Source organism: Aythya fuligula, chromosome 1 (genome assembly GCF_009819795.1).
Source record: "Aythya fuligula isolate bAytFul2 chromosome 1, bAytFul2.pri, whole genome shotgun sequence".
Lineage (NCBI taxonomy): Eukaryota > Metazoa > Chordata > Aves > Anseriformes > Anatidae > Aythya > Aythya fuligula.
The window spans coordinates 36,375,464-36,402,126 of NC_045559.1; the positions used below are offsets into that span (position 1 = coordinate 36,375,464).

Sequence of the window (26,663 nt, forward strand, 5' to 3'; positions counted from 1 at the left end):
TTGTTTCATTACCATGTGACACACGAGGTCAGGGAACACATGAATTTTACACTCCAGATGAAAGACCTGGTTTTTGGTACGTCTTTAAAACAGAACTCTGTCTCTATCACAGGAAAGATAAAAGAAACAATTAGGAATTTAACATCTCTTCATCTACCTACTTGTACTAGTGTTATGAGAAACCTCCCAAGCTTTATGGAGAACATGCTTTAACTTTTTCCACAATCAAAGGTGGCTCATGCATAAAATCCATAATCTTGCCATTGAATCTAATTAATCTATCTCTGAACTTTCACGCCAGACAGTCTCCTACATCCCCATACAGCTGCCTAAAGAAAGCAATAAATGAGAGACACAATAAACTAATCTCAAGTATCTCCCTTTCTGCAAGCCAGCCCTTGTGCTGCACTTCACGTTACACTCTGCTCTAGCTGCAGGCTTGTGCTAAAAGCAGCAGCCCTGCTTCCCCTCCTGCCTCTTGTGTTTTTTTTCATGGCTTCCCCTTCACCAAACCTCTCCTGGTGTGTCCGGAGTGGGTCACCATGCAGGACACTGATCTGACAGAAAACCCATCTACCAAAGGAAGAACCTTGGTGCCTGAGAACTGTGCCTGCTGGTGCTCACTCTCTGTGTGCCAGGTTTATGGTGGCTGGGCAGCCTCTGCAGCAATGTTGTTTGCTTCCACATCAGTTCGCAGAGAGCTGATGCACCGATGGCACTGGGATCCTCAGTGTTTTCCAAGGGCCAAGAATATTTGAAGGTTTGCATCTACCTTATTTTTTCAAGGGACCGTCTTGTATTCTCTGCAGAAATGGAATTCCGTCCACAAGCAGAGGTTAGAAAGGACCCGAGTGAAACCTGCAGCTTGTGCTATTGCCGTAAGGGAGCACTATTCCGTATTTAATAAATGACAGTCATGTTCTCTGCCGTATCCAAGGCTGTGTGAGAAAGGTGTGGTATAGATGGGTTGAACTGGGAAGCCAAGAAGAATGACTTCCCTTTAAAAAAGAAATATTATTGTTGTGTTAGTTTCCAGTTTTTAGGGCCAAGGGAAGAATTGCCAAGTCTCAATAAATCACCCACTGCTGCCTTTATTGCTTCCTGGAAGGAATTCTCGGTAATGGTGTTGGCTATTCTGTACATGCGCTGGGAGAAACAGCAACACCCGTAGTCATGTCATGTTTTCGTTCAGTTCTCAGTGACCTGTATCTGGTCCTCTCAACATCTCTCGGCCATCCAAAAGCAAAGCATGGTTGGGTGATACTGCAATGCCATTACAATGGTGCCACTCTTTTCCCCATAGCATAAGGGAGGATTTCAGTCATCAGGCTAGATCTCTAGCCATCTAGCTGGGAGAACCTACATGAAATAATTGCTACAGCATCTCTAACAATGAAACTACTGGAGCAACTTCATCCACCATGATTGGTTCTTGGTGACCAGGAACTTCTGTTTAGTAAAATTCATTTGGGTTAAGTAAGATCTTGCTGGTATAGGAAGCAGCCAGCAGGCAGCGTTATCAAACTGTTCTCACCCCAAATCCACATCTTGGGTCTTGTGTAGCTCAGAAGTTCAGAATCTTAAAACTTGAAAAAGCTTCTGCAGCTTTTTGTGACTCTCCCCTAGAAAGGCTGATGGAGCTAAAAAAAATGTAGAGTTGTTATCATTGAGCATTGGTTTCCTCTTGCTTCACCTGTTTAGCATTGAAACCAGCCTTTGTTTTGAGTCTGCTGTGTAACTGCTGGATGACAAATTGTCCTAAGTGCTCCTAATCCTCTAGGCAGAAATTGAGATAGCACATTGCTTGTCTTCTTTGGAGCCATCTGGAATCTGAAGGCTCAATCCGCCTTCAAGGTTGGACCATCAATAGGCACGTATTTTGTTCCTGCAGTGATGTTGCTGTTGAACACAGCCCGTGGCGTCTTACACAGCTAAACACACCTGAGTGCTGCCTCTGCCATGATCAGGGATGTAAATTGAATTAGTTTAGGCAGTCCTCAGGTCATGCCAACCAAGAAATCCTGCAGTGAGTCCCTACTGAAAACTGCTTCCCCTCTCCAAAAGCTCTGACTGTGTCTCACGTTGGCGTCATTTCCAGGCCAACGTGGGGGCTGCGGCAGGAAAAGGCCATGCTCCCTGGGCACTCCTTTGGTGTGTGGGACATAGGGGAGCCACAGGCATTGTAATAAATAGACGTCCTTTAGACGTCATTATAACAAATAGACGTCCTATAGACATCATTATAACAAATACACCCCTAATCAGCTCACAGGGAGCTTTTTGTATCTTCTAACTCGCAGCTTCTTGGCTGATGCTGAGCGTTCATTTAGCTACTCTCATATAAGCAATGAGCTCTGGAAAGTTTTTTGGGTTGGGATTAGGAGAAGGAAAGCAAGTCTGAAAAACAAACAGGAAAATTATTCTTTCTTTTTTCTATATTTACCCATTTTTAACCCTTGTGTTAAAACAAACACTCGACAGAACTCACCCAGGCTACGCACTGACTAATGTGATGTTAAAATGTTCCTTTTGAATCTGGCTTTTCATCAGTACACAGAACAGAAATCCCCACAGCTTCCATCAACCATGAATCAAATTTTTTTTTCTGTAGTCTAGGAAAGCAAGGTTAAAAATAGATCATTAGTCAGGTTTTCTAAGGAAGTAAGGCTCACAGGATCATACTGTCTGTGTGTCAATCCTTTCCTAATAACAAAACCTTATTATTTAATCTGCTTGCCAATTTCAGCCAAATTTGACAAGGGAGTAGATATTAAACCTCAAAGATATTAAGTTCTTAAAACGTTCATGAAATCAGGAGAGAGATCGCATTCATGCCCTCTCTGAGGAGAGACCTGAGCAAGAGTTCAACTATATTATTAGATTATACCAGATAATATTATTATAAATAATATATATATTATTGTATTATACCAGAGAATCCACATGAGGGGGGAAGAGAGGGAGGCATTCCAGCTCTGGGAAGTGCCGATGAGGAGTTTCACACTGTCAGGATCTGTCCCCTGGCCACCACGCGGCTCCTTCTGCTGCCCAAGGAGAGCCTTGGTTCTTAACGCTTGGGGGCTTCTCAGGTTCCCTGATGGTGGGGGTCTAGTAAATTCCTAGATAGTTACATCAGGCATTCGTTTTTATATTGGAATACTTCTGCCTTTTTCTTTCTGGAAGCTTGCCTTGCTGTTTGGAGCTTGGGCTCTTGAGTAAGGTCAATGAGCATTCCCAATAAATGGGTTGTGCTTTCAGGGGGAAGGGCTATGTCCATACCTGTGAACAAAAGGGACAAAAGCGTCCTTCCTGGTCCTAAAGGCAGGTGACAAGACTGGCTATTACAAAGAAAAGAATTGTCACAAGGATCAGAGAGGTTTCATCAGGTGCTCTCTGAGTGAGCTGTGATGCTTCCAAAGGCTGTTCTCATTGGGCTTCAACCAAACCTGAATAAACCTGATAAAAACTTCATCTGGAAGGGTGAAAGAAAGTGCCAGTTTTGATGCAGCAGTAAGTCCTCTTTCCCCTCTCTTTGCCAAAAGCCCAGTTCGCTCTCTTTCTCTCACTACTTGTCATTCTGAACATCAGGTTTATGGTGCGTTTTAAAAAACATGCGGGTTCAAATCCTCTACCTCTTTACAGTACAGAAAAAAATAGCTGTTATATTTTATTATTTGTGTTTGATTTAATTATATCTGGAACTTTAGAAATATTGTGGCACCTTGTCCTTAGCTAAACCTTTCCAGTAGCTCCCTATTTCCTTGCGGATTGTGTTTTGGTAGTTGAGATACTTAGCATCTGTATTTCCATATGTTGTGTGTATTTGAGTCATATCACAGTTGGGAATGGAAAGCACTTTATAAATGTCCCCTTGCTCTCTTTATTCGTATAGACTCCTTCCCAGTGATATTTCTGAATGATGCCCTGACTTTTAGAGTACTCCTATGGGGCACAAACAGAGAAAAGATGCATAAAGCTGTTCTTTTTGTTTGTTTTCTTCTCCTCTCAGTGTAATAAATGATAAAAGAGAGTTTGCAAAGTCATTGCCTGGCTCTGTAGAGTGCATCTTCTCTGGTAGGTTGTAGGTTATCAGAATGTGTGCAGTGATAACAAGCAATGTACAGGGAAGTTTTTTCTTCTAGCTAATGTGGTTGTGAAAGTACAAAAGAGTCAGAATGACTATTTTTGTTTGTAAGCTCCCTTCGGAGCTTACTTTCAGCACTTAATTTCTTTCAATTTATTGTCTTTTTTAGTTGCAAATTTTTAGCACCTATGTGGAACTAGTTTCTAATGCCTTTGTTTAGTGTATATAAAGTTGTGCTATAAAGTTGTAAGTGCTGGAAAGATCTAGGGGAAAAGTGCTGATTCCAATGGACACTTACTATCTTCCTCCCCTTTATCTGTGCCTTTCTAACATCTCTATTTCTGTAATTCTGTGCCCTGAATTTTGCCCTGTTTTCCCAAGGTGACATGATGACCATGACATAGGTTATGACCGTGAGTGGCTCCTAGTGCTACCTCCCATGTTGCGTTTTCTTTCATGGCCATTTGGCTGTTGCCAGACAAAGTTTGATTCATTTATCTCCCCATATTGGTTTCCTGATTTGCTGTCCAGTAATTTATGACTGCATGGATCTTAGGTGCTCATTACACTGCCCAGTGACCCTTGCGACCCCATCTCCCCACCTTTTTGGCCCCTGGGCCAGTTGTTGGCCCCTGGGCCAATTGTTAATGCTGCAAGATGGAGGGCCTGTTATGCTCATGCCAAGGTGGATAAAAGGTCACCAGCCTCATCTCACACAGCTTTTAGCGTATGGCATCGTGGAGCAACATGGTGGCTGTGCAGTACCATATCATAAGGGATATTTCAGCAAAAGTCCACAGCAAAAGTCACATGCTAGTAAAGGCCAATCAACCTTTTGATTTCATGTCTGTTGCCAAATTAAAAAAAAAAAAATAAATGAATAAACAGAAATAAATAAATAATCCACCCTGAATTGGTTTACCATGGGAGTAAATTTTGGGTCAGTTAAAAAACAAAGAGGGATAGATTATAAGGGCCTGTTTAATAGCTTACTGTATAAAACTGGAAATGGTTTGACAATGTGGTGGTTGACACGGAAACAGAGCTGGGATGGAAACTCTCCCTGCCTGAAGAAGATTGGAACGTCAGTACTTCTTTTATTCTGCATCAACATCCTTTGAAGGTTTTTGTGCAATGCCAGAGGCCTGTCAGAGGGGTGAGCAGGAGGTGTGAAGAGTTTCTAACAAATCAATGAACAAGGTATTCAGATGCAGGGTTCTACTTGTCTAGTTTTTCACCCTTGCAAGCTGAGAACTGGAGTTCTTGTTTGACCACTTAATACCAAATACCTGGAATTTAGACAGTGAGAAGGTGATTGTGCAGATACACAGATGTTGAGGGTAAAACCCATATGTTGTCTCTGACTTCCCTGCAGCCTGGGTCAGAGCTGACTTCTCGCTATCCATCAATTGCTTGTAGCTGCCCGTGTCCTAGAGCCATTTAATTTACTAGTAAAGACAAAGAAGATACCTGTCCCAGCCAACTGCCTCCAGCTTTATTTGTTATTTTCATCATGACACCAACTGTACTGAAAGACATGTAGGTAGCTGAGATGTTGCTTGTGTGGTGAGGAGCCAGAATATACGGTCCAGATAGATATACTGCAGCTTGAGGGGAGTATTGTGAAGAAAATACTGAGTAAGTGGCTTTATGTGGAACAGTATCTTTGACTTCAGCTTGGTGGAATTCCCCCAGTTATGGACATGCACCTTTTGCAGGGTAGGACTTTATCCTGTGCATAAATACAAGCAGAAATGCAGTGCCAAATGAGAGCATGGTCTGGTGGCCTGGGCAGTTATTGGTGGTGGTATTTTCGAAAGCATGTCAGCAACATGTTTGCTTTCTTCACTGTTTTGGTGGTACACTATCAATTAGAAAGATAAGCTAGGATTTTTCCCTTCCGTCTTTTCACCACCTGAGCTATATTTAAAACATGAAAGACTGAACACTGGGGGAAGGTGAAGAATGAGCAAGAAGGGAGAAGTGAATTGCTTCCTTTCTGATGGCTATAACTGTTTACACTAATAGTGCAAACTTGTGCATTTTTTGACCAGGATTGATTTTGATGGTGCTTTTTTTGCTGTAGTGTAGATCCTTAGTATGGGGTTATGATGCCAGTTATGCAACATATGTAGAGTATGTGTAAAATGCATCTCCAAGTACCTGCATGGGCAAGCTTATCAGCTCTTTTTTTTTTTTTTTTTTTTTTTTTTTTTTTTTTTAAAAAAAAAGGACTGTAACTTCTGAAAATACATCCTCTCCCTGATGTAACGTACAAAGATCCAACATTGTACTTCCCCCCTAGAACGTCTGGGGAAATGCACTTTCCTGCCGACATATCGTCCTTTAACAGGACTCCTGCTGGTAGGACCTTGTGTCCTGCTGTGACAGCCATGACCATGTGTGCCACTGATTGTTAGTGGGCAATATAAACCTGATTGGAACATGCCCGCTAATTGGTTTGAGAGCTAGATATAGACAATGCTGTTTTATAGCAGATTGTGTAGATAGGCCTAGTCATAGGGTTAATTCTGCTTGACAGCACATCAGCAGCATCTTGAGAGTAATTACCCAACTTAAGTTTTCCCACAGTTGAATTGAGATCTTCAAAGGCTTCTACATTTACAAGTATTATTAACCTATATCTGAAACATGATGTTCCCACAAGGGCTAATTTTTTCTTTCTTTTATTAAATATACAGGTTATAGGGTTCATTTGCTAAGTGCTAAGCCCTTAGAAGAAAACACTACTTGTTAGAGAGAGAAAAATCTGTAGTGCACGACCAAAGCTAATGGTGCATAATGCACACATCATTGTCTTTTTGCAAAGACTTTAAAACAAGTTAAAATTTAGGTCTGGCTCCCTTCCTCTCTCCCTCTCTTCCACCCCCCGCTTTCCACTTTTAAGAAAATCAAACCACTTATTCCTATGTGCAGAGTGAGTAAATTGAAGACACACACAAACAAAACCCTCCTAGGATGTTGTTCAATTAAGTGCAGATCATTGGATACAATACATATGACATTAATGAAACGGTATCTGCTTCAAAAATAGATTGGAAACATTCGTGAATAAATTAAATCCTGTTAATGACTTTTTAAAAATGAAAATGAATTAAAACAATATTTATTTCATAGGAACAACTGTGTGTTGTGATTCACAGAATATAATTTAATCCTGTTTTAAATTTATATTCTATTTTCTGTGTTCATTTTGTGATTTGTCTTTTAAAATATCTTCTTTGTAACTGTTCATTATAAAAACCCAAAATATTAAAAATCACAGCTATCATTTGTGTTCAAATGCCATTGAATGCATAAAATATTAACACACGCAGATGGGCAGCCTTGTTAAATGCAATATTTTCTGGGGGGGGAGGCAAATGGCTTTTATGGCATGAAGCGGATCTTGTAACTTACGATCTTTTTATTTTCTTTTGCAGGTCAGAGACGAAGTTTGACTCCAATTCAGGTATGTTTAGATTTACGGTGTTTTACTGAATGTACACTACTCAGGTTAATCTCAAAAGAGTAGTTTATCAGTTCAAGTTCAGTTTAGTTTTAAACAAACTGGGGTAGGTCAGCCTTAAAAAGGATCTTCATTTCTCACCCTCTAAAAACAGCATCATTACAGTGAAACATTTGCTTTCGTTCCTTTCATTAGTTCCTGTCTTTTTACTTTTTCCCAGAAGATGATCAGGAAGATGTATCTTGCAACAGGCTTTAATTGATCCAGAGAAATTAGAGTGCAAATAAATGATAATACAGGCTAAAGCAAATGGAGGGTTGAAGTGAAGTTTGAGAATGATCACAGCTTTAAAGGAGAATGTTTTTCTTCCTGGTGGACAAAGACATTTCATGGGAATTTGAAGTCAGTGCAGCCTATCTGTCAGGAAACAGATGATTTGTCATCAAATTTTCGTGACAGATGCATGTACACAATGCATGCCAGACCAGTCTGTAGAGCTCTCTCTAGGAGGTTTACCAAAAGGCAGTCTCTCTCCAGTTGGCTTTTTAAAGAATTTTAATGTGTTGTAGGGATTGGGAGGGAAGTGAAGGTCATTCTAACAGGTTAATGTGTATCTAACAAGACGAAAAACACAGGACAGCAAACAGGGGCACAGTTGGGAAAAAAGCAGAGCTCCTAATACCAGACTGTTATTTATTTGGTTAACTATTCTTGGCTGTTCCTAAATGTTAAACAATAGTAGGTTAAGAATAGGCTGAAGTCCTGAAACGAGCTGAAATGTCCATTGCCTGGCAAGGTCACTCAAAATAATTTTTTTGTTAAGGTGGAAAAGAGAAAGCCTGATATTATCATGGCCATCTTATGTTTAGGCCTATGTTGTCTTCTAATCAATTTGCTTAATGCAGTGATTGTAATTGTTTATAATGATATGCATTTTACAATACACATTAATCAGATTATTTATAAAATAGCTTGGTTTCTTTTATCCCAGCTACAGCTTGATTTGGGTTTGCAATGTGAGGTATTACTTTGCTTTTTCTTTCCACACTAGATTTTATCTTTGGAACTGTATGGGAGTGAAACCTACAGCAGGAAGCATTTATATAGCTAATTCCAGCATCTTTTGTGCTTGAGTCATCTTGCTTCTATTATGATTTTAGTCTATGATTTTGAGGTTACTTGTTTTAAATGTTGCTTGAATGTACTGTATGCTAAGATTGTTTCTTAGATCCTGACCAAACAGGTTCACATGGGGGGATAGCCTCACACATTTTGTGCCACCCCCCAAAAAATAATGTTGTGGAATATGGTGTTAAATATCTCACTTTTCTGTGGAGGGGGAAATGCTGCCTGCAGGACTTTTGGTTAAGCTACACACACTTTTCTGACTTTTTATTTTGAAGCAGCATTCCTGCTCTGTGCCCTGCTCCTTGGCCACGAAGGCAGGGGTGAGGGATCTCCTTGGTAGCAGAGCACAACTTTGGCACCATCACAGCTATGGCAAACGCCTGCTCAGTAGATGCCATCAGGCCTTCATGATCGGCTCTGTATGTTGAACATGAGCTCTTAAATGTCTGTTCTTCATCTGTGTGGGCTCCACAGGCTTTCTGTCCTTCAGTGTGGACCCCTATTCTGGGTGCAGACTTCTGCCATATCTCACACAAGCCTGGTTATCCAAAGACAGGAGCGCTGGCAGGCTCTTCTGCAGGCACTCCTTAGGCATTATTCCTACAGAATAGGACCAGATGTTAGAAAAGGATTTGTAAGTAAAGACCTTTTATCATAGACCACACAAAAAATATATAAATGTAAATGAGCAGTAAAAGCCCCCAAATCTTCTCTGTCTCCACGTTTTTTGCTGCTCCTAAATATTCTCTGGACTTGTACCAGAATTCTCTGCAGCAGGTGGTCAGCCAGCTTTGTTTACTGAGTATCAACATCAACAGGTACCGTGGATGTCATAGGGAATTTTATGCCTTGTGCCATGCTGCTTTCCACTTCAGAGTGCTTTGTATGCCATCGGGGATACAATTTGGGAATGTCCAGGGTTTAGGAACTTTTTAGATTTATTCCCCCTTTTTCTGCAGAGCCTCACTTTCATCTTCTGCTTGACACCGTTCCCCTAAATCCCTGAGGAAACCTTCGGTTTGAAATGTTTCAGGCTCTCCTGTCATGGGACCCTGGCCATCTGCCCAAGGTTTGAAGGCTTCTCACCTGGTGATCCAAGGTGAATCACCAGTGTGGGTGGCTGCTCAGCCCAGGCTGGGCTCCGACTCAATTTATTCTTTGCCCCAAATGTTGTCTTTGGAACAGGGAATTACAGACATTTAATGGCTTGGTCTTATCAGTGCTGCCTCTTTCAGTGTCACATCCCAGGACAGTTGTTAAATGATAATAGAAAAAGAAGATTAAGCACACAATTAAGATGGCATTTTAAGAAAAAGGAAATTACAGAAAGTTCATAACCTTAAAGTGCATTTCATGTCCAGAAACACCAAGGCTGCAAAAATCTTTATCTTTGTGAAAAGTAGAGCAGCCTTCCCTTTACAGGGATGGTGCTCAGATCTTTCACCAAGAAACTCTTCTTAGTGATCAGATAGCGTAAGCACTTAGAGTTTATCTTTTGTTCCCAGTATGTGAGAGCAGAGGAGAAATAGAGACACTGAGATCAAGTCAGCATGTTTCACCCAAATAAAACATCGTTGTTTTTATTGCTCCACCAAACAACTTGCTGTCCCACTCCCCAAACCAAACAATACACCCAGACCTCCTGGTGGCTCAGAGTGACCAGGAGGGACGGGAGAGATGCATTGGTGATGGCAGAGAGGCATCTTGGTAAAAAAAAATCTTTTTCTAGTATGAGGGAATAAGATGCTCAATGTAGCACCATGTTCTACATACCACGTGCCTTTGAAATGTGTAAATGTGGCATTGCTTTTAAAAGGGCTGCTGCCATTTGAAATCAATGACTCTGTATTTATGTGACCTTGAGTTCCTCGGAGACACCTTAAGGTACTTTCATGTCCCTCGTTTCGTTTTGAATTCCCTAGACTGTGATTCCTGAGTAAACCAATGATCCTGCAAACTGGAACAAACATGCTTTGTTTGAGTTTATCTCATGTTACTCAAAACAGGTCAAGTGTTGAACCTGAGAATGAGATAATTTTATTCTAGAATGAATATTTTCCTACAGGGAGCTGTTCTACAACCTGCTGCGTGCCCTAAATTAACCCTAATGTTAATTCGAGTTAACTTGTGAGCCTTGATGTGTCCATGTTAAGCATTTATCAGTGCTTATTGTACTTCTTTTGCCCAGAAATATGTGTGAAGTACTGAGGAATTAAAAGAAGTCTTTCTGAAGCAAGTACGAAGTCTGGAATACAGCTTTAAAAGTGCCCAGTAGGCTCACCATAAATGAAACCCTGGAAATAGTGTTCAACACTGAAATATTAGGCAAACATTGTCAAAAGAAGATTAATTTGAACTTGAGAATTAACTTAAAAGAAGGCTGTAAAATTCCTATAGTGATGATCGGGATTTATCATATAAATAGCTATAACATCTGTAGGGGACGCACATTCCTCATCCCATGACTAACAGTTCCATCTGAGGAACTTTTTTACTCTGCTGACTCTTTATAAGTCTAGCTGGCAGAATTTCTGTCTCAGAGACCAGGGGGTTAGCTTCACGCTGTTAGAAGATCCCATGAAATGAAACAATTTTGCTTTCCTGTCACAATATGATGAATTTTGCTGGAACTGGAAATAGATTTTTCTAAAAAAACTTGAAAGCGAAAAAGATTCGAAAAAAATAGTTTTTCTCAAAATTTGTTAAGGAACAAAGTAAACCACAAAAAAAGGCAGCTGAATCAAATTTGTTCTAATTATTAGAATTTTGGGAGTGTCTAAAATACGTGGTGTGCTATGTGCTTGGTTAGCAAATTTTAAAGGCTCGTATTTGCTTTTGGTGCAGAGCAATACCAGGCGTATAAGAGTGCATTTAAGAATGTAAGAATTATATTGGAATGTTAAGCTAAGGAAAGATTTTTTTTTTTCTTTAAAGAAAAAATTATACTTGTTTATGCTGTTCAATAGCAGGGAGAACTCATAGATCTCAGAAGTTGCCACTGAACTGTGTAATCCCACTTTAGAAAAATAAGCATGGAAAATTCAAACAACCATCTCAGCACGTCCTCTGCTCACCAGTGAATGGTAGTGGTGAGTTTCCTCCTGCCTGCAGGGAGGGCTGGAGCTTTCTTGGAAAGTCTCCTGTGATATTTGGTGTATCCTGTCTGTCGCTGCGGAGGTGAGCCATGTGATAGTCAAGTGATAGTTTTGGCAGTGAAATTGTGAACGGGAAGAAATCCGAGGTTTGTTTTGTGTTAAAGGGGAGCCACAAATCCCCGGACAATACACTCGGACTCCAGCGGAGTCTCTTTTGTGTATGTGTCACTCAGAGGGTTGAGCAGAGGAAGTCAAAGGGCGCAGTGGCAGAAGAGAGAGGCACGTCCAAGGGCACACGATGCCTTTGGCTCTATCTGCATCACCCCCTGTGCCAGCCTTCCCCTCCTCCCAAAAAAAGAGATGCAGCTCCAAATCCAGCTTTTCTCTTTCTTCACTCAATTGAACCACACACATCTGCAAAATTTAGCGAAATGCACAGATCATCTGTGTGATTTTGTACCACCATTTGTGTAAATACTTCGGAAAAACTTTCCAATTAGCATCAGGAATTAAGGTATAATAGCTGCCTGTGCAGCGAGAGGCTGTCCGGAGGGACAGCTACACACCAGCTTTTGTTGGATCCCTGCCACCCCAGCAGTCAGGCACAAAGCAGGTCAATGAGACCCCGACAGTTTCTGGAATTTCCTTTGCCTGCCGTGTCTGGAATCACAGTGTCTACTGGTGACTCTGCAGTTTGCTCTCCTCTCTGCATGTTGCTTTTTCCACCAGAATGACTGTATCCCCGTGTCTTCAGCACTGCATAGCGCTGCCACCCCTGTGTCCCCATAAAAATTGCCATCCTCACCTCTCTCACCTCTTGTATTTACTGCTTTATTTCCCTTAATAAGGCCCCTGTAATGTACTAACTCACTGGGCTACATGATGCAGCACAGGTGTTAGAGAACAGTTGAAGAAAATTATAAGGTTGGGGTGGTCAGATGTTTTCCTCTCATAAATTCCTCTCAGCTACGCTTCCAGATGTTCAGCAGTAGACTTTCCAAACTCTCACTATCAGCCCTGATTTCCCCTAGCCTGTCATCAGTCCCATTGTACGAAAGCCATCGGTACAACTAGCAAGAGCACAGGGAGCATTTCTGCTGAGTAAGAAAGAAATGAAAAACAAAAGATACCTTGAAAGTGAGCATCTCTTATTGAGCCTTGCTACTAGGGAAACCTAAAAGACACTTAACTGGCCTGAAACCTTAAGTCTCTGTAGCAGCAGGGAACTTAGTAATATTGTCTGTCTATCAGTGGATTGGTAGGTCTGATTACAGGTTACCAAATCAATTCCTAGAGTTTATTGATGTCAGCTTCTTCATCCAGGAACTGCATCCAAGCTGTGTTAGAGCTGTTCTTAATTTCATCTTCGCAAGGCCGAGTACTTCCAGGAACTGAGGCAGAAGAGACATTTGGTGTTCATAACAAAATCGTATCAACAATCTCATTGGTCACCTAACAACCAGGGAATTAGATTTAAAAGCATAAATTTCAGAGTCTGTAAGAGGGAAAGTGGCAAAATCAGCAGAGATACTGTAGGGTATCTGAAGGGTGCCCCACAGCTTTCTGGATGAGGCAAATGACCTCTCTGGAGTCTCTTTCTCAATGAATTATTTCTTTCTTCCTTGCCACCACAACTGTGTGGGTTCCTGAAAGGGTGCATGAGCTGGCACAGTGAGACAGTGGGAGAGAGCAACTACATAAAGAGAACAGCAGCTCAGATTATCTTACTTGTCATTACTTGTTAGTGCTATTTTGCTCTTGGCATTAACAACTCTACAAGCAGATCGTTAGGGATGCAATGGCTGGAGAGCACGGTCTGTTATATTTGTTCAGCACTGGGACACGTCCTTAGATCCAGATGCAAGCTGAACCATCTGTTGAATGTTTTCAGGGCCACGCTACAACGTGATCTGGAATATACATGGCTGGGACATGTAACTGATACATCCCAGTGAGTTATGTGCTAGTAACAGCGCTGACCTGTGGTAACTGATCACCACCCTCATATTTCTCTTCTAAAGAATGGCAAAAGACGGACAAATTATTTCAACATATAGAACAATGTTTTAATTCATGAAGGGCTGATGAAAAATGTTGTAAGCATGCAGAAAAAAATACATATCTATGATTTTTGAAGAAGGTTGCCAGAGGACTCCAAAACGGGACATTTCCAAATTCTATTCATGGTTTTCCAGTTGCAGATATTTTTTCTCCCAGTTTCTGTTCATCTTACTTGTATCCAAGCTTGACTATTCCTTGCTATGACAAGCATGATTCTTCTCAACTGTCAAATTATTTTTAATAGAAAGTCTGTCCATTTCCATAAGCTGCATCTGTGAATCTAGTAACTGAAGGCCAACAGCCTCAATCGGTCTTACAACAGACTTCAATCTTCCTGTGTGATGTATATTTTGCATTTTTCTGAATGATATATTCCTCCCTCCAATAAATCCTGTTTGTGTTCTCATTAATAAGGCAGCTACTTACGAATGTTCTGCCCTTGTGAGCCTTGCTCACTGTGCCACTCTTGCACGAAGCACTTTTTTGGCATGTAGCAAGAAATGTGTGTTAAAGGGCTTCACTCATTGAGCCAGGAATATAATATCAACAAAGACAAATACAGTTCTATATTTTTGTCTTACATATACTTTAATAATCGTTGCTGCTTCTTTCTTGTCTTGCTCTGGGAATCTTTCTGAAAAGCTTGCAATGTGTTTAAACTGGTTCTGTAATGAAAACATTTACATTTAGGTTTTCCATTTTAATATCATTCATGTAAGCAAATTCATCAGATTTATTTTGGAGGATTTTTTTTACACTTTTTCCTAAGTACTAAAGATCATCTTTTCTACTTTTTATTTCATTGTAAATATAAAAAAAAGTCTGTCCTTAAGAAACAATTTGGAAAAAGTCTTATAAGACATGAGTGATGTATAAATCATGGTTTTATTACATGGAATTGGAAACTGCAGTGCTCTGTTAAATTATTATATAAGCTATAAAGTAGATTGGATGAGGATTTTTTATTTGTCATAAATGTAGTCACTTCACATAGGTTTGGTCTATAAGGGAATTCATTTTGGTAGTCAGCAAAATTTCTCTTTCAAGTTAGCAACATTCAGCAGCATAACGTCTTTACTGTCCTGGAGAGCTGGATTTCTTAAACACAGAAATGTTGTGATGTTTGCTTAGACCTGTTAATCATTGTGCAGTTTCTTACTAAACAAGGCTACCTAATGACTTTTCAAGAGCTACCCTCATTGCAGTCTTGTTCAGTGGGCAAAGGAGATTTCTGGTGATACTCTTGAATTATCCTACGCTTTCAAACTTCATAAAGAGTATAAAGACGTTTTCAGTTCTCTTTAAAAGAAAATTCATTCAGTCAAATTAACCCTGTTACAGACTAACTGTGATAATTAACTTTGCCATAGTCCCATTTAATTAGCCAAAAATGGAATATGTGCAAAAGAAGCCACAAGAATGGACAAGCAGGGTGGTTTCTGGTCACAGCTGTGGCTCATTGAGATCATTATATAGCTCAAATGCAATTTACTCACACCATGTACAGTTCAAGTCAGTTGTATTGTTTCATTGCATTATTAGTACTCTATTCATTTAACCATGAAGTGCGGAAGGAAATTGCTTGTCTGCTTTGTAATTTGGAAGATGAACTATAATTCATTTGTAAGTGGAGTATTGCGGCACTGTGCATCATATATGTATATACTTATGCAGAGATTTTGAAGAATGGCAACGTGGGATACTATTTAGCTCACTGCATGGTCTCAGGAAACGAGAATTCTGTAGGATACAAGATTTCTTCATGTCTCCACTACCTTCTGATGCAGAAGCTACTGGTATCTGGGTATATATAGGTGGCTGAGATGTGCAGGTTTGAATGTAATTTGGATGGCTTCTCCCTGTTTTTAATGTTGTATGGGCATCCACCTTGGACAAAGTCCCTTTTCCCTATTACTTTTTCCTCCTGTCCATTGTCTGTCAAAACAAAACATAGTTTGTTTTCATTACAAGGCTTTCAAGGGAGAGAGATGTCTATTGCTATCAAGCATGTTCAAGACCTAGTGCACTTTATTCATTCAGCCTCCTAGGTCCACCATAAATCATGGGTGGCCTTTACGAAGTATCTCCTTTTAGCACGAGCAAATGAAGTTAGGTTAGAAAGAGTCTTTAGAAGATAATATAAAAAGCAGCATGGTAAATGTATTCAACTGCATTACAGTTTTTCACTCTGCCTACACAGTCACCAGTACCACAAAATTTGTGTCCAGGGGATCTGTTATGTGCAGAAGAAATACAATTTTTACAAATGGTCTTCCCAGACCCAGAATCCTTCCCCTTACTGAACTGCATGCTCTCTGCAGAAGAACGCATGACTGTGGCTTTAGATAAAGGCCCAAATTTCTTTATTAAAGTCCAAATGTAGTAATAGCGGAATGACAATAAATATGGTGAGGGCTAAGGCATGTAGAAGAAACAACGCAGACAGAGTACAAAGTTTTCAACAGTTCTTGAAAACAAATATTTCTGTCATTGATATGGGTCTAAGAAGGCAGGTTTTTACATGATTATCTTAGGATCATTCACACATTCATTCATTTCTGAAAACAAAACAAAACAACAAACCAATAACCAAACAAATTCGGCATTTGTGAACATGAATGATACTTAACACAATGGGGCCTGGAGGAAGTTAAATGTCTTTGTCAGTGGCCAGTTCATGAAATCAGTTTGAATCTTGAAAGATGCTGAGCAGCTCTCCCACAGGCCACAAGAGTTGAAGATGTTCCACACTGCTTATGGATCAGTCTGCCTGTTTTCTATTACTGTGGAAATAATACAAATTTTGAAGAGAAAAGGAGGGGAAATCATAGAAGTGGTGCTTCGTGAATATCCAAGAGATCCTAATAACGTGTTTGTTAATATTGTATTTGGTACAATCTGATGCATTCTCAAGACATTGTTTCTTCCTCCTTAAGAAGTGACTTTTTAAGCTGTATCTCCCTCCCAGTATGTTTGAATTTACACTGAATTAGTAAATTCGTCAGTCCCCACTCCACCCTTCAGAAAAGGCAGAAAAAAAAGGTATCTTAAGTACTTCCATTCCTGTTTCATTCATTCCCGCTCACCTGAGAATTCCTCCTGCTCTCTTTCCTGGTGACTAACAGAAAATTTCATCTCTCGTTTGGCTGGAGGCCAAGCAGCTGAGAAGGTTGGGTTGGGGCCCTTCCTTGATTTAAGGAGTGACTGAGGCTGAGCTGGGAATCAAATGCTGACTCAGTAGTTCCTCACCCCTCCTTTGGGTGGACTGCTGCATCCGTCATCCTGTGAAAAGGCATCCCTTGTTCCTCATAGTGCTTCCTGTCACGTCTCTGAAAATGCACAAGGCCAAAGGAGGAAAGAGCAGAGTGCAACGCGGCAAGATGGCCTCTATGAGATACTAAATTCCACCCTGCTTGGTTTCTGGTGGAGAAAGGAAGTCCTGCTCATCTGATGCCTTGCTGAAATCAAAGGAAAAAGATGAAAAATATGGCTTTTCAGCTGAGGAGTGTTCCTACTTTTTCATCTACAGAGCCTATCAGCTGCTGCTTGTTGGGTTTCCAGTTCCAAGTGAAACCAAACCAAACCTAGCCCAACTCCCTCAGCTGCCCTGGCTCTCCCTGCCCTCTTTGGGAGGAACCCACAGCTTTGATAAGGAGAGCAGAAAGCAATGGGGTCATTCGAGCTGTGATCATCTAGGGGTGCTTGGCCTGTGTTCAGCCCAGAGGAAAGCTGGGGCTGTGTAAAACCACTGGGATGAGCACTGCACTACCAGCCTCATCAGCCTTGAGGATAGAGGAGAGGGCAAGATCAAGGTATGCCCTGCGTGCCCCTCCTCAAGCCCTGTATGCTGCATATTGGATGTCTCCTTTGATTTCACTAGCTTACCTTATGGGATGGGCCAGCCCACAACCCAGCACTAGGCAGAGAGGACCACTGAAGTGCTTTTGATGAATTTAACAGGGCAGGATGACTATGGTCAACGTGTGCACTATTTTTCTTTTTCTTTTTTTTTTTTTTTTTCTCACTACCACGAATTGCATTTTCCTTTCTGGATTTTAGGCAGTGTCTCATTGAGCACCTTATCTTTTGTGCCTGAGGACATGTGGTCCAAAATTGCACATCTTCTGTTTTGATTAGCATGGTTTATGGGGTCGTGAATTTGAATAAGAGGCAAAAGTTGGTTTTGTTTCTTCTCCCTGGGTTTGTCAGAGAGGAAAAAAAAACCCAAAACTTAAAATCTTTTCTATACAAGATGATGAGAATGATATACAGTATTAGTTGAAAGAGGAAGAAAATGTTATTTGAAAAAAATAAAATTGTTTCATGTCATTAGATTGTACAGACTAGCCAAATAATAATGATTAATGGCAAAAGATTTAATGAGGATCAAAATGTTTTGTTTTTCTTTCAGTGATAGAGTGTTGTAAATTTATGACCAGTAAGAAACCATACAAAAGATCTGTCAGCTTTTACTATTTCACATTTTGGTCTCTTATCAAAACTGATTTCAAGTTTTATAGTACTAAAAGTAAGAAGAAAAATGCAAGCTGCTTTTAATCAAACTGGAATGTTCAGCGATCACCATTAAAATCTTTACAGTGTTGATCTGAGTATGAAGCAAAGAACATTAATTTGTCTTTTGTTGACTTAATTTAATGGCAACCACAGCATTTAAGATGTAATGGTAGACAAGTTTGTGTCATACCACTGCAACTGCCACTGTACATGTGAACACCCATCTGCTTAGGATTAAGTGCTAAGTCAAAACACCGATGGAGCCTAAAGCTGCCAGTTTAAGTCAGCCACAGTTTGCACTGAGTTTTATGCGAGAAAGGACAGCACCATCAGGTCTTAAGCCAGATGACAGTGAATCGAGTTACAGGGACTGAAAGTATTTCTGCAAGGAAAGCATTAATAGATCATTGCATGATCTGATTAAGGGTATTGGCAACCTTGTTTTCCATCTGGGGAAGGAGGCTGAGTTGCCATTCTCTGATATACCATTGTCATCCCTTCCTGCTGCTCTTCACAGAGCAAGGGGTCCCAGACATTTCCTCAGCCATGGTCTAGGTGTCTGAATGATCCTAGAACTGTATGCCCTTCCCCAAACACCATGCATATCAGTGTCATAAAATCCATATTCTCGGTGTTTGGTTGTTCTGCATAAATCACTGGGCATCTGCCTGAACACCGGTATCTGATCTTCTTTACTAGCTGTAGTAGCTGAAGTGCTTAGATTATTTACACAATATCCTTTTCAGGGTATCTTTTTGTCTAGCTTTCACACAATCTTTGTGTGTCTGTGGAGAAACACCAGCATTTCATTTGGAAGCATATTTTATACAGGCTATTATCAGATCAAGAAGAGTGGGATCATCATATCAAACTATCATCTACCTTCACATAGACATCTGAGCTTCCTCCAGAGTTAGCAGGAAGAGATAAGGAATCTCAGAGGGGTTCAGCCCTTCTGCTGGAGAAGTCTGGCTGGCAGTGCACTGAATCACTGAGTGAGTGCCCATCCTTGCTCATTAACTTTGATGGTTAAGGTTAGGAGAGATTATCACCAAGGAGTGTGCAGAGAGCTGGGGCTGAGCTGGTGAGATCCCCAAGTCACTTCACACAGCTGCTGCTGTGGAGGAGTAGCAGAAAAAATTCATAAGCTTAAGAGGAGAACGATCCAATTAGTTTTAAGTTCTTCTGTGTGTCAGCAAACCACCTGTACACACAGCTTGGGAACAGTGTGTTTATGGGTAAAATGAGTTTACTTGTGATTATTTTAGTTCTGTTTCTCTTTGTGTTCCTTTTCATTTCCCTTTACTTTTCATCTTCCAAAAAAAAAAATATGTTTATGTGTCTGCAGTTATCATTACCCCAGAGAACTGCGGTGATTTTCTTCTGCTTCCCTTGAAGTAGGAGTAAGAATGGTCAGATGTGTAAAAGCTGACAAAATGTATTTTGTAAATACATTATTCACCACTGCTCGTGCATTCTTGGGCAGGATGATAAATATGTAATTGAAAGAGAGACTGCTTAAGGGTAATGAGAATGAATCAAAAATGTTGTAAATACATTATGTTTACTTTCAGTCAGGACCCAAATATTAAGTTGGTCTTTGGCATGCTGTAGAAAGCAGGTAAAATTTTCCAAGAGCTTAGTTGGCAGAGATTTTGCTGATTTTATGCTGCTACTTGTGAACGTTTAGTAAGTCAAAGTCTTGTAGTGGATGCTAAACATTTTAACCAAGCCGAGGGCATGTGACACAATAAATGCAGATGTGAAAACTGAAAAGTGTCTTTTTAAAACATTAAAATTTAGAAACAGAAGTATTCTGTTTCTGCCTGTTGCATTTCAAAGCAGTGGTCAGGGGAACAGAATTCCCCTGTTTATACTCTCCTTGAAGAAATGTTTATCCGTAAGATTTCTGGTTTTTGAAAGTACCCATACACTCACTTCCATACTATTATCTTGCCTTGACTCAGTGATTTTTTTCTTCCCCCCTACGGAGTGCCATACGCTCCATATTTAAGGGATTTAAATGGAGTCCCAGCAATATGGATTTGCAGTAGGGTGGGATTTGGAATATCGACTCTCAGCACTGATAGACTATCTCCAGACTGACAAAGACACATTTAAGCTGAAGAGTGGTGGAAAAAATATGCTAGTACATTAAAAAAAATAATTTTAAAATGCATAAAATACTATGTTGAGGGCTTTGGAAAAAAAAGTTCAAAAGCCAAGAGTGGAAGATAATAGTTTTTCTCTGAAATCTCACTCCTTCTTGCATTAAAGGATAGGAGGAAATCCCTGACTGAAGGAGTACTGACAGAGCAGGTCATGCATTACTGTCAGCGTTAGGCTGAGGCAAACTGAAGTTGTGTTGGCCATTGCTCTCCAGTGAACTGCCGTAGCCAAAGTAATTTGTTCTGGTTTCTTTACTTTCTGCACATCCGAGGCTCTTCTCTTACAATGGCATACGTCAGGCATACCTGGACCCGTGTCGTTGTAGTGTTTTGGCTAAGCAGGGCTGCATTTTACTGCAGAGGAGCAGCATGCTGTTGAAACCTATACCAGCCGCTACTTTTACTTTCTTGGTTCCAGACATCACAGCATAGACAGTATAAAAATTAAGTTCTACTCCTAAAAACCCAGAGAAATGGACATAGCAGAAGTGTAATCTTAACTCCCTTCTTCTAGTCTCTGTAAAAGTAATTTCTTTAATGATACATTAACATAAGTTTTTATGTTCCCTTTTGCTTTCTCACACAAGAAAGGTCAGTGCCCAAAGGACCTACTTCTGGCTGGGAAGTGGGATGCACTGGGGAGGCTCCCTGTGGGACGTGCCCCTCCTGGGTTCCTCTTTCTGGGGAGGATGGAGAGGGTATGTGACCACCTCCCCACCTCCTGTGAAGACGATGCACAATATATGTCTGGGACCCGTGTCTTCACACAATTAGGGTACCTGCTAGCATGGCACTTGGAGTGGTAGGGCAGCTTGCCTGTGTCTGGGTGGGAGCGAGGACATGGACCTTCATCTAAACACCCTTGGCCCCAAGTTGATCTGCTCACCAAAGGGGTGAACCGTACAGAGCCTTTGTCCATCCCTCCCCCCGTCCTCCTTCCCACAGCAAAGAGGGATATTGGGAAACTTCAGAAGCTGAAACTCATGAGATTTCCACTGGCACTTTGCCTCTGAGAATGTTTTTACTCATCCGCAAGTGATTGAGCTTTAATGAGTTTCTCATAATTTGTACAAGCAGTAACAGTATATTTCTTTCCTTCCTTTGCCAGTGGTTCTTGCATACTTTTTAGAAATTTTCATAAACCGTATTGGCCAGTGCCAGGCTTAAACCTTGCACAGATGGATGTAGTCAATAACATTAAAATACCTAAGTAATCAAACATATTACAGCCTGCAGTTCTGCTTTACCTTTTGGATATGAGTCTGTTCTTCATACTTTTTTCTTTTTAAAAAAAAAAAAAAAGGTGGTCTGTTAAAGAACCTGAAAGAACGAGGTAGAGTGTTCTCCAAATGCATAAAGGTTAATAAACTAAGGGCATTCAGTGTCATCTTCAGTGTAATGTAAAGGAAAAATTATCTAAGTTATGCAGACATTCTATCTTTAATTCCGACTATATTTACAGAAACTTCCTATCCATATCTCATTAATTCAACATTGTGGTTTATTTGTGCAAGTCTGTTTTAAAACTAATGAATGATGGGGAATTAGAGTTAACAGCAATGATAGCAGGTATCTTAAAAACATTCAAAGCAAGAGTGAAGACAGTAAAACGCTCCACTCTCAGGAAGTCAACTGATACTTGCTGAAGCCCGTGCAAATATTTAAATGATCTAATAAAGATCAATGAAGAAAAAAAAAAAAGAAAAATTATGTTTTATGATGGGCATAGGAAAGTAGATTGTTAAGCACAGAGATAGCAGAAGGATATGCTAGTATAAAGCTGCAAATAAAATAATTGTTTGCACTGCTCACCCAAGACATGTATTTGAATGTATGTATAGCTTTTGCTCTATATTTTTACTGTATTGAGAGGTGAAATGTTCAAATACAGGTGGATAAAGTTAGTCTCAGAGGCTGTGGTAGCCACTGTTAGAGGCTGTACAGTTGGATTTTTTATTTGAGGATCAAACCTGTACTTGGAAACAAGGTGAGGGACTTGTGTGTGCAGGATAGTTTGCTTTTAGTTGGCAAGGAGAAATAAAAAGTTTGGTTTTGTCTTTTTTTTTTTTTTTTTTTTTTTTTTCCGTGTATTGAACTGGGACAGGTAGTATATCCCTCAGATTTTTTTAAACATAAATTGATATTGGAAAGGGAACATTTCAGACAAAGGCTTGAATTCTATGCTTTAAAAATGAAAAGTGGAAAACAGTTGAGCTATTTGATTTTTTTCCAAATACTCCAGTTTTTCCAGCCAACATTTTTTTTTTTTTTTTTTTTTTTTTTTTTTTTACAAAATTAGAAAAAATTTATAGAAAGTTTTCTAGAGCACTAGAGGGTATGGTTCAAGGAAATGTTATGTTTTAGAAAGAAACTAAAAACAAATTCCCAAATCTGCCATCCACTCAAAAATCAGGCCCATTTAATTGGATACTTAATTAATGTGATCCACAGGTTGGTTTCCTAGATCATGCTATCAGCTGGCTGTGATGGCCTTTCTTTTTTTGGGATGCCCTGGCACAATGTGGCTGAACCCATTTGTGACCCCTGGGAACGCCAGCAATGGGGACAATCAGTCACTGCACACTGAGCTCACTACAAGGTGATCCCTGTGGTTCAGATCTTCCTAGAAAATTATTCCTAATTTTGCAAGGCTTTTAGACAACATTTCTTAGGGTGCAGACTCCAAACTATTTTACTTAAGAGGAACAGCATGAAATGTTACAGCTCATGATGGCAGTACTGGACACAAGTACAGAGGTTGAACATTGAAAATTTTGCTACTGAAGCTGCTTTGAATACAACAGGGTAGGAATCCTTCCTTCCCCATCCTGTTCTCCCCCCACCAAAAACAGACCAAATCAATAGGGTGGGTTCTGTGCAAATGAAACACCCTCATGGTTCATGTCAAAACATACAAATGTTTTAATCTGGTTGAAGGTGGGGCTCTGAAACTGATGTCAGATATGGCCAGGGCTGAAAATTTGCAGGTCATTAAGCTGTTGCAAGGGAGGGAAGTACATCGTAAGGTCCATTTTGGAATGCGGGTCTGAGGTCCCCAGGTCCTCCGGTTCTTGCTCCAAAGCCAGAAGCTGCAGGGTGTGTTTGGGCTTTCTGTGAGATGCTTTATGGACTGTTGCTTGTGGCATGGGAACCAAGTCATTTTTCAGAAACTGATTGTGCTCTTGGCTCCGTTCTTTTCCTGCGGAGACTTGGACTGTATTTCACCTCTTTAGTTGTTTTATAGGGAGGAATCCTATTGAGAACACCTGGAGTGATACAATTACAGCACGAGCATTTAAAACATTTGGTATGCCTCAGCTTTCTGGGGAGCTGAGAAGTGGGTGAGGGCACCAAGTGTTTTGTGTGACTGCAAACCTTTTGGGGTACTAGGTGCTGCTTAAATTCCAGTGGAGGTTTGAGCCTAGAACAGTCCCTTTTAGCCAGCTGAAGGCAGAACTTTTCTGTTGAGCCTAAGAGTGCTCCACACTGAGAATGTGTGCTGTTTGGGTTGAAAACAGATATAACATGTGAAGGATAGAGGAGGGAAAGCCCAGCAACTTGTGCTTTCCATTCCTTCCCCATCCCTGCAACCTCCATGGTTGCCATGTTGCTAAATCTGCTTTGCCTGCTCAGAACTTAAGCAAAGAGACATTGTACTTGTGTAGGGTTACGTAACATTTGAATAAGGTCCACGTTGGTTGAATGGAGTGGGATCAATATTGGGGTAGCTTGGCATCAAAATCAGATTTTGTGTATCAAGACAAGGTTGGGAACTGGCATACTGTAGCTTTTCTTGAGCAATACTTTTTTTTTTTTTAAAAGCAGTTAAGTCCCTTTTGTGGAAAGTGCTTTCTCTGCTCCCAGCTCTCTGAAGAAAGAATTATCCCAGATAATAAATAAATAAATTCTGGATTTGCATACTTTGCCTTTTGTAATGCTGCAGTAGAGGAGACCTTTGGTGCTGAACACGGAGGTTTGCCTTATTCAGGTTGCAGTGTTTCTGTCAGTCAGGGACAACACAGTAAGTCAGCACGCAGTCAGCATGCAGACCTATGACTGTTCTCCTTCCTGCATGTAAACCTGAAAGGCAAAGAAAGCTTAGACAGTGGGAGTGTGCCTTGTCATATGCCACAGGCTGAGAAGCAAACCAGTCTGGGGGGGTCACATCATTCACAGAGCATATGGCCAAGTCCCTGCCTCACAGTCGAGGTCACCAAAGAGCAGCCTGAGGGGCCAAAAATGGCACCAAGTGATTTTATAGCTACATTGGGGTAATTTCTAGACCATTCCCCTCTCACAATCTCTGGGAGCTTACTTCTCAGGTGAAGAGAAAGCTTTCAAAAGTGGCAAGGCAGTGTCATAGCTAGAGCTCTCACTGGTAGGAGAAACATCTTGGTTCATGTGTGAGTCCTGAAACTTGGGCAGAGCAGAGCACTGAGCTTGGCACTGTAGTGCTTTAGCATCACCCCTAAGGCAAGGTTTAATGAGGCTGCTGAGTCAATTCAACACCTTGCTGACACAGGCACTGCGTTTCTGTTTCCCTTCCTCTCCTTGCCCTGTACACTTTTACCTTGCATTGCCTCCAGTGGTTGTTTGGTCTCTCAGTTAACTGATTCAGCCCGCTAGCCCAGAAAAAAAAAAAAATATATATATATATATATATATATATATATATATAAGCAAAGAGCCAGTGGCCAGTGAGTGGTCAGGCAGCAGTGGGACTGATGCATCTGCAGGTGGGGGCAGGAGAAGGACAGGAAGCCCTTGGATTGTTTTGGCTGTCTTAAACCTTTCTCCAAGTCTTTCTTGCTAAAGCTTCTCCACTTTGCATACAAAACAGCAGAAGCTGATCAGAGCAGAATCCTGCATGTCCCTGAGCTGCATCTCCTGGGACTCACAGCCATCAGGTCACTGGCTGCTGTGGGCTGAATGTGCTCTCGGTCAAATCGAGACATTCCCATGAAAACATTTGCTTTCAGAGAGTAATCATTTCACGTTTCTTTTATTTAAAAATCTTTTAATGGAAAATTTTCTACTGAGCCCTTTGTCAAGTTTTTTGTTTTGCTTTCTGTGGCAAAAGTCTCTGAAAGACTTTGCTTTTAGATTGAATCACAAATGCTTTTCAAACCTGAACTAAATCTCTAAACAGCTCCATCCAAAATCTAATCTAATCAATGCTATAGTCCTGTGACTTCACGCTCCCAAGCAAAGATGGCTCCAAGAGAAAGCCCAGAAACCCACCTTGCTACCTTTTTGAGTGAAAAGGAAGAGAAAAATTTCCTGTAGTATAAGGAAAAACTAACAAAAAGGAGAAAGTGTAAAGGTGGAAAACGAAAAGTTGGACACACAGGGTGTGAAAAACATTAAATTGAATTAAAATCGAATCAAAATCCTGACCTGCTGCTACTTTTCAGCTTAGCTAGTCTTGCTCACCATCAGCTGGCATGGGCTGTGTTTCTGCTGGCTAAGCTCTGTGTGTTACCCATCCCTCTTCCAGCCAGGCCTTTGCTTCCCCGCTCTCTCCATCCGAGGGCTCTCTCAGCAAAAGTCTTGGTGGTACGCAACCAAATAAGCAATTGCATCTATGAGCTGTGAAGCAACTTTGCTTCAGTAAGCTCAGAATAACCTGCAAACTTGTTCAGCACTATTTATGCCACGTTTCAGACGAGTTTACTTTTGAAGTGAATATTCAAGCGAAATGACGTACCATGCTGTCTCTGAATGCAGAGTGTTATTTTACACCTTGTTAGGGCTATTTTTTTCTACTTATACACAGTTGGACAAGTAGAAGACTGATGGGATGAACAAAAGAGGTGTTCCTTCCCTGAGCATGCCAAATCCGTTCTGTAAATGTGGCATTAAAAAAAAAAAGACACCAAACCACATAGCAGGAAAACCTGCACTGCAGCAGTTTGCACAAGCCTGTACATCTCTTTATTTTATGTGTCAGGCCCTCCTGCTCCTGGATATTATCATGTGTCTATGTGCTGCTATACTCCGATTTCCTCTAGAAATATACAAAATAGCATCATTGTAGTTGGATTTTTTTCTGCTTTTGAAAAATTGACGTCTTTATAAATATTGAAAATAACTTGATCCTGTTACTTAGCAAAGCTTTTATTAATATCCTGTCAGTAACAGCA

At 40.6% G+C, this 26,663-nt stretch overlaps 1 protein-coding gene across 1 annotated transcript in view; it reads left to right on the top strand.

Annotated features, from left to right (window-relative positions):
* MSRB3 (methionine sulfoxide reductase B3) overlaps positions 1–26,663 on the top strand; it is a 58,526-nt gene that overhangs the window by 13,900 nt on the left and 17,963 nt on the right. Inside the window, exon 5 of the mRNA XM_032207436.1 lies at positions 7,528–7,556. Coding sequence (XP_032063327.1) covers positions 7,528–7,556 — 29 coding nt within the window. The remainder of the gene's footprint in view (positions 1–7,527; positions 7,557–26,663) is intronic.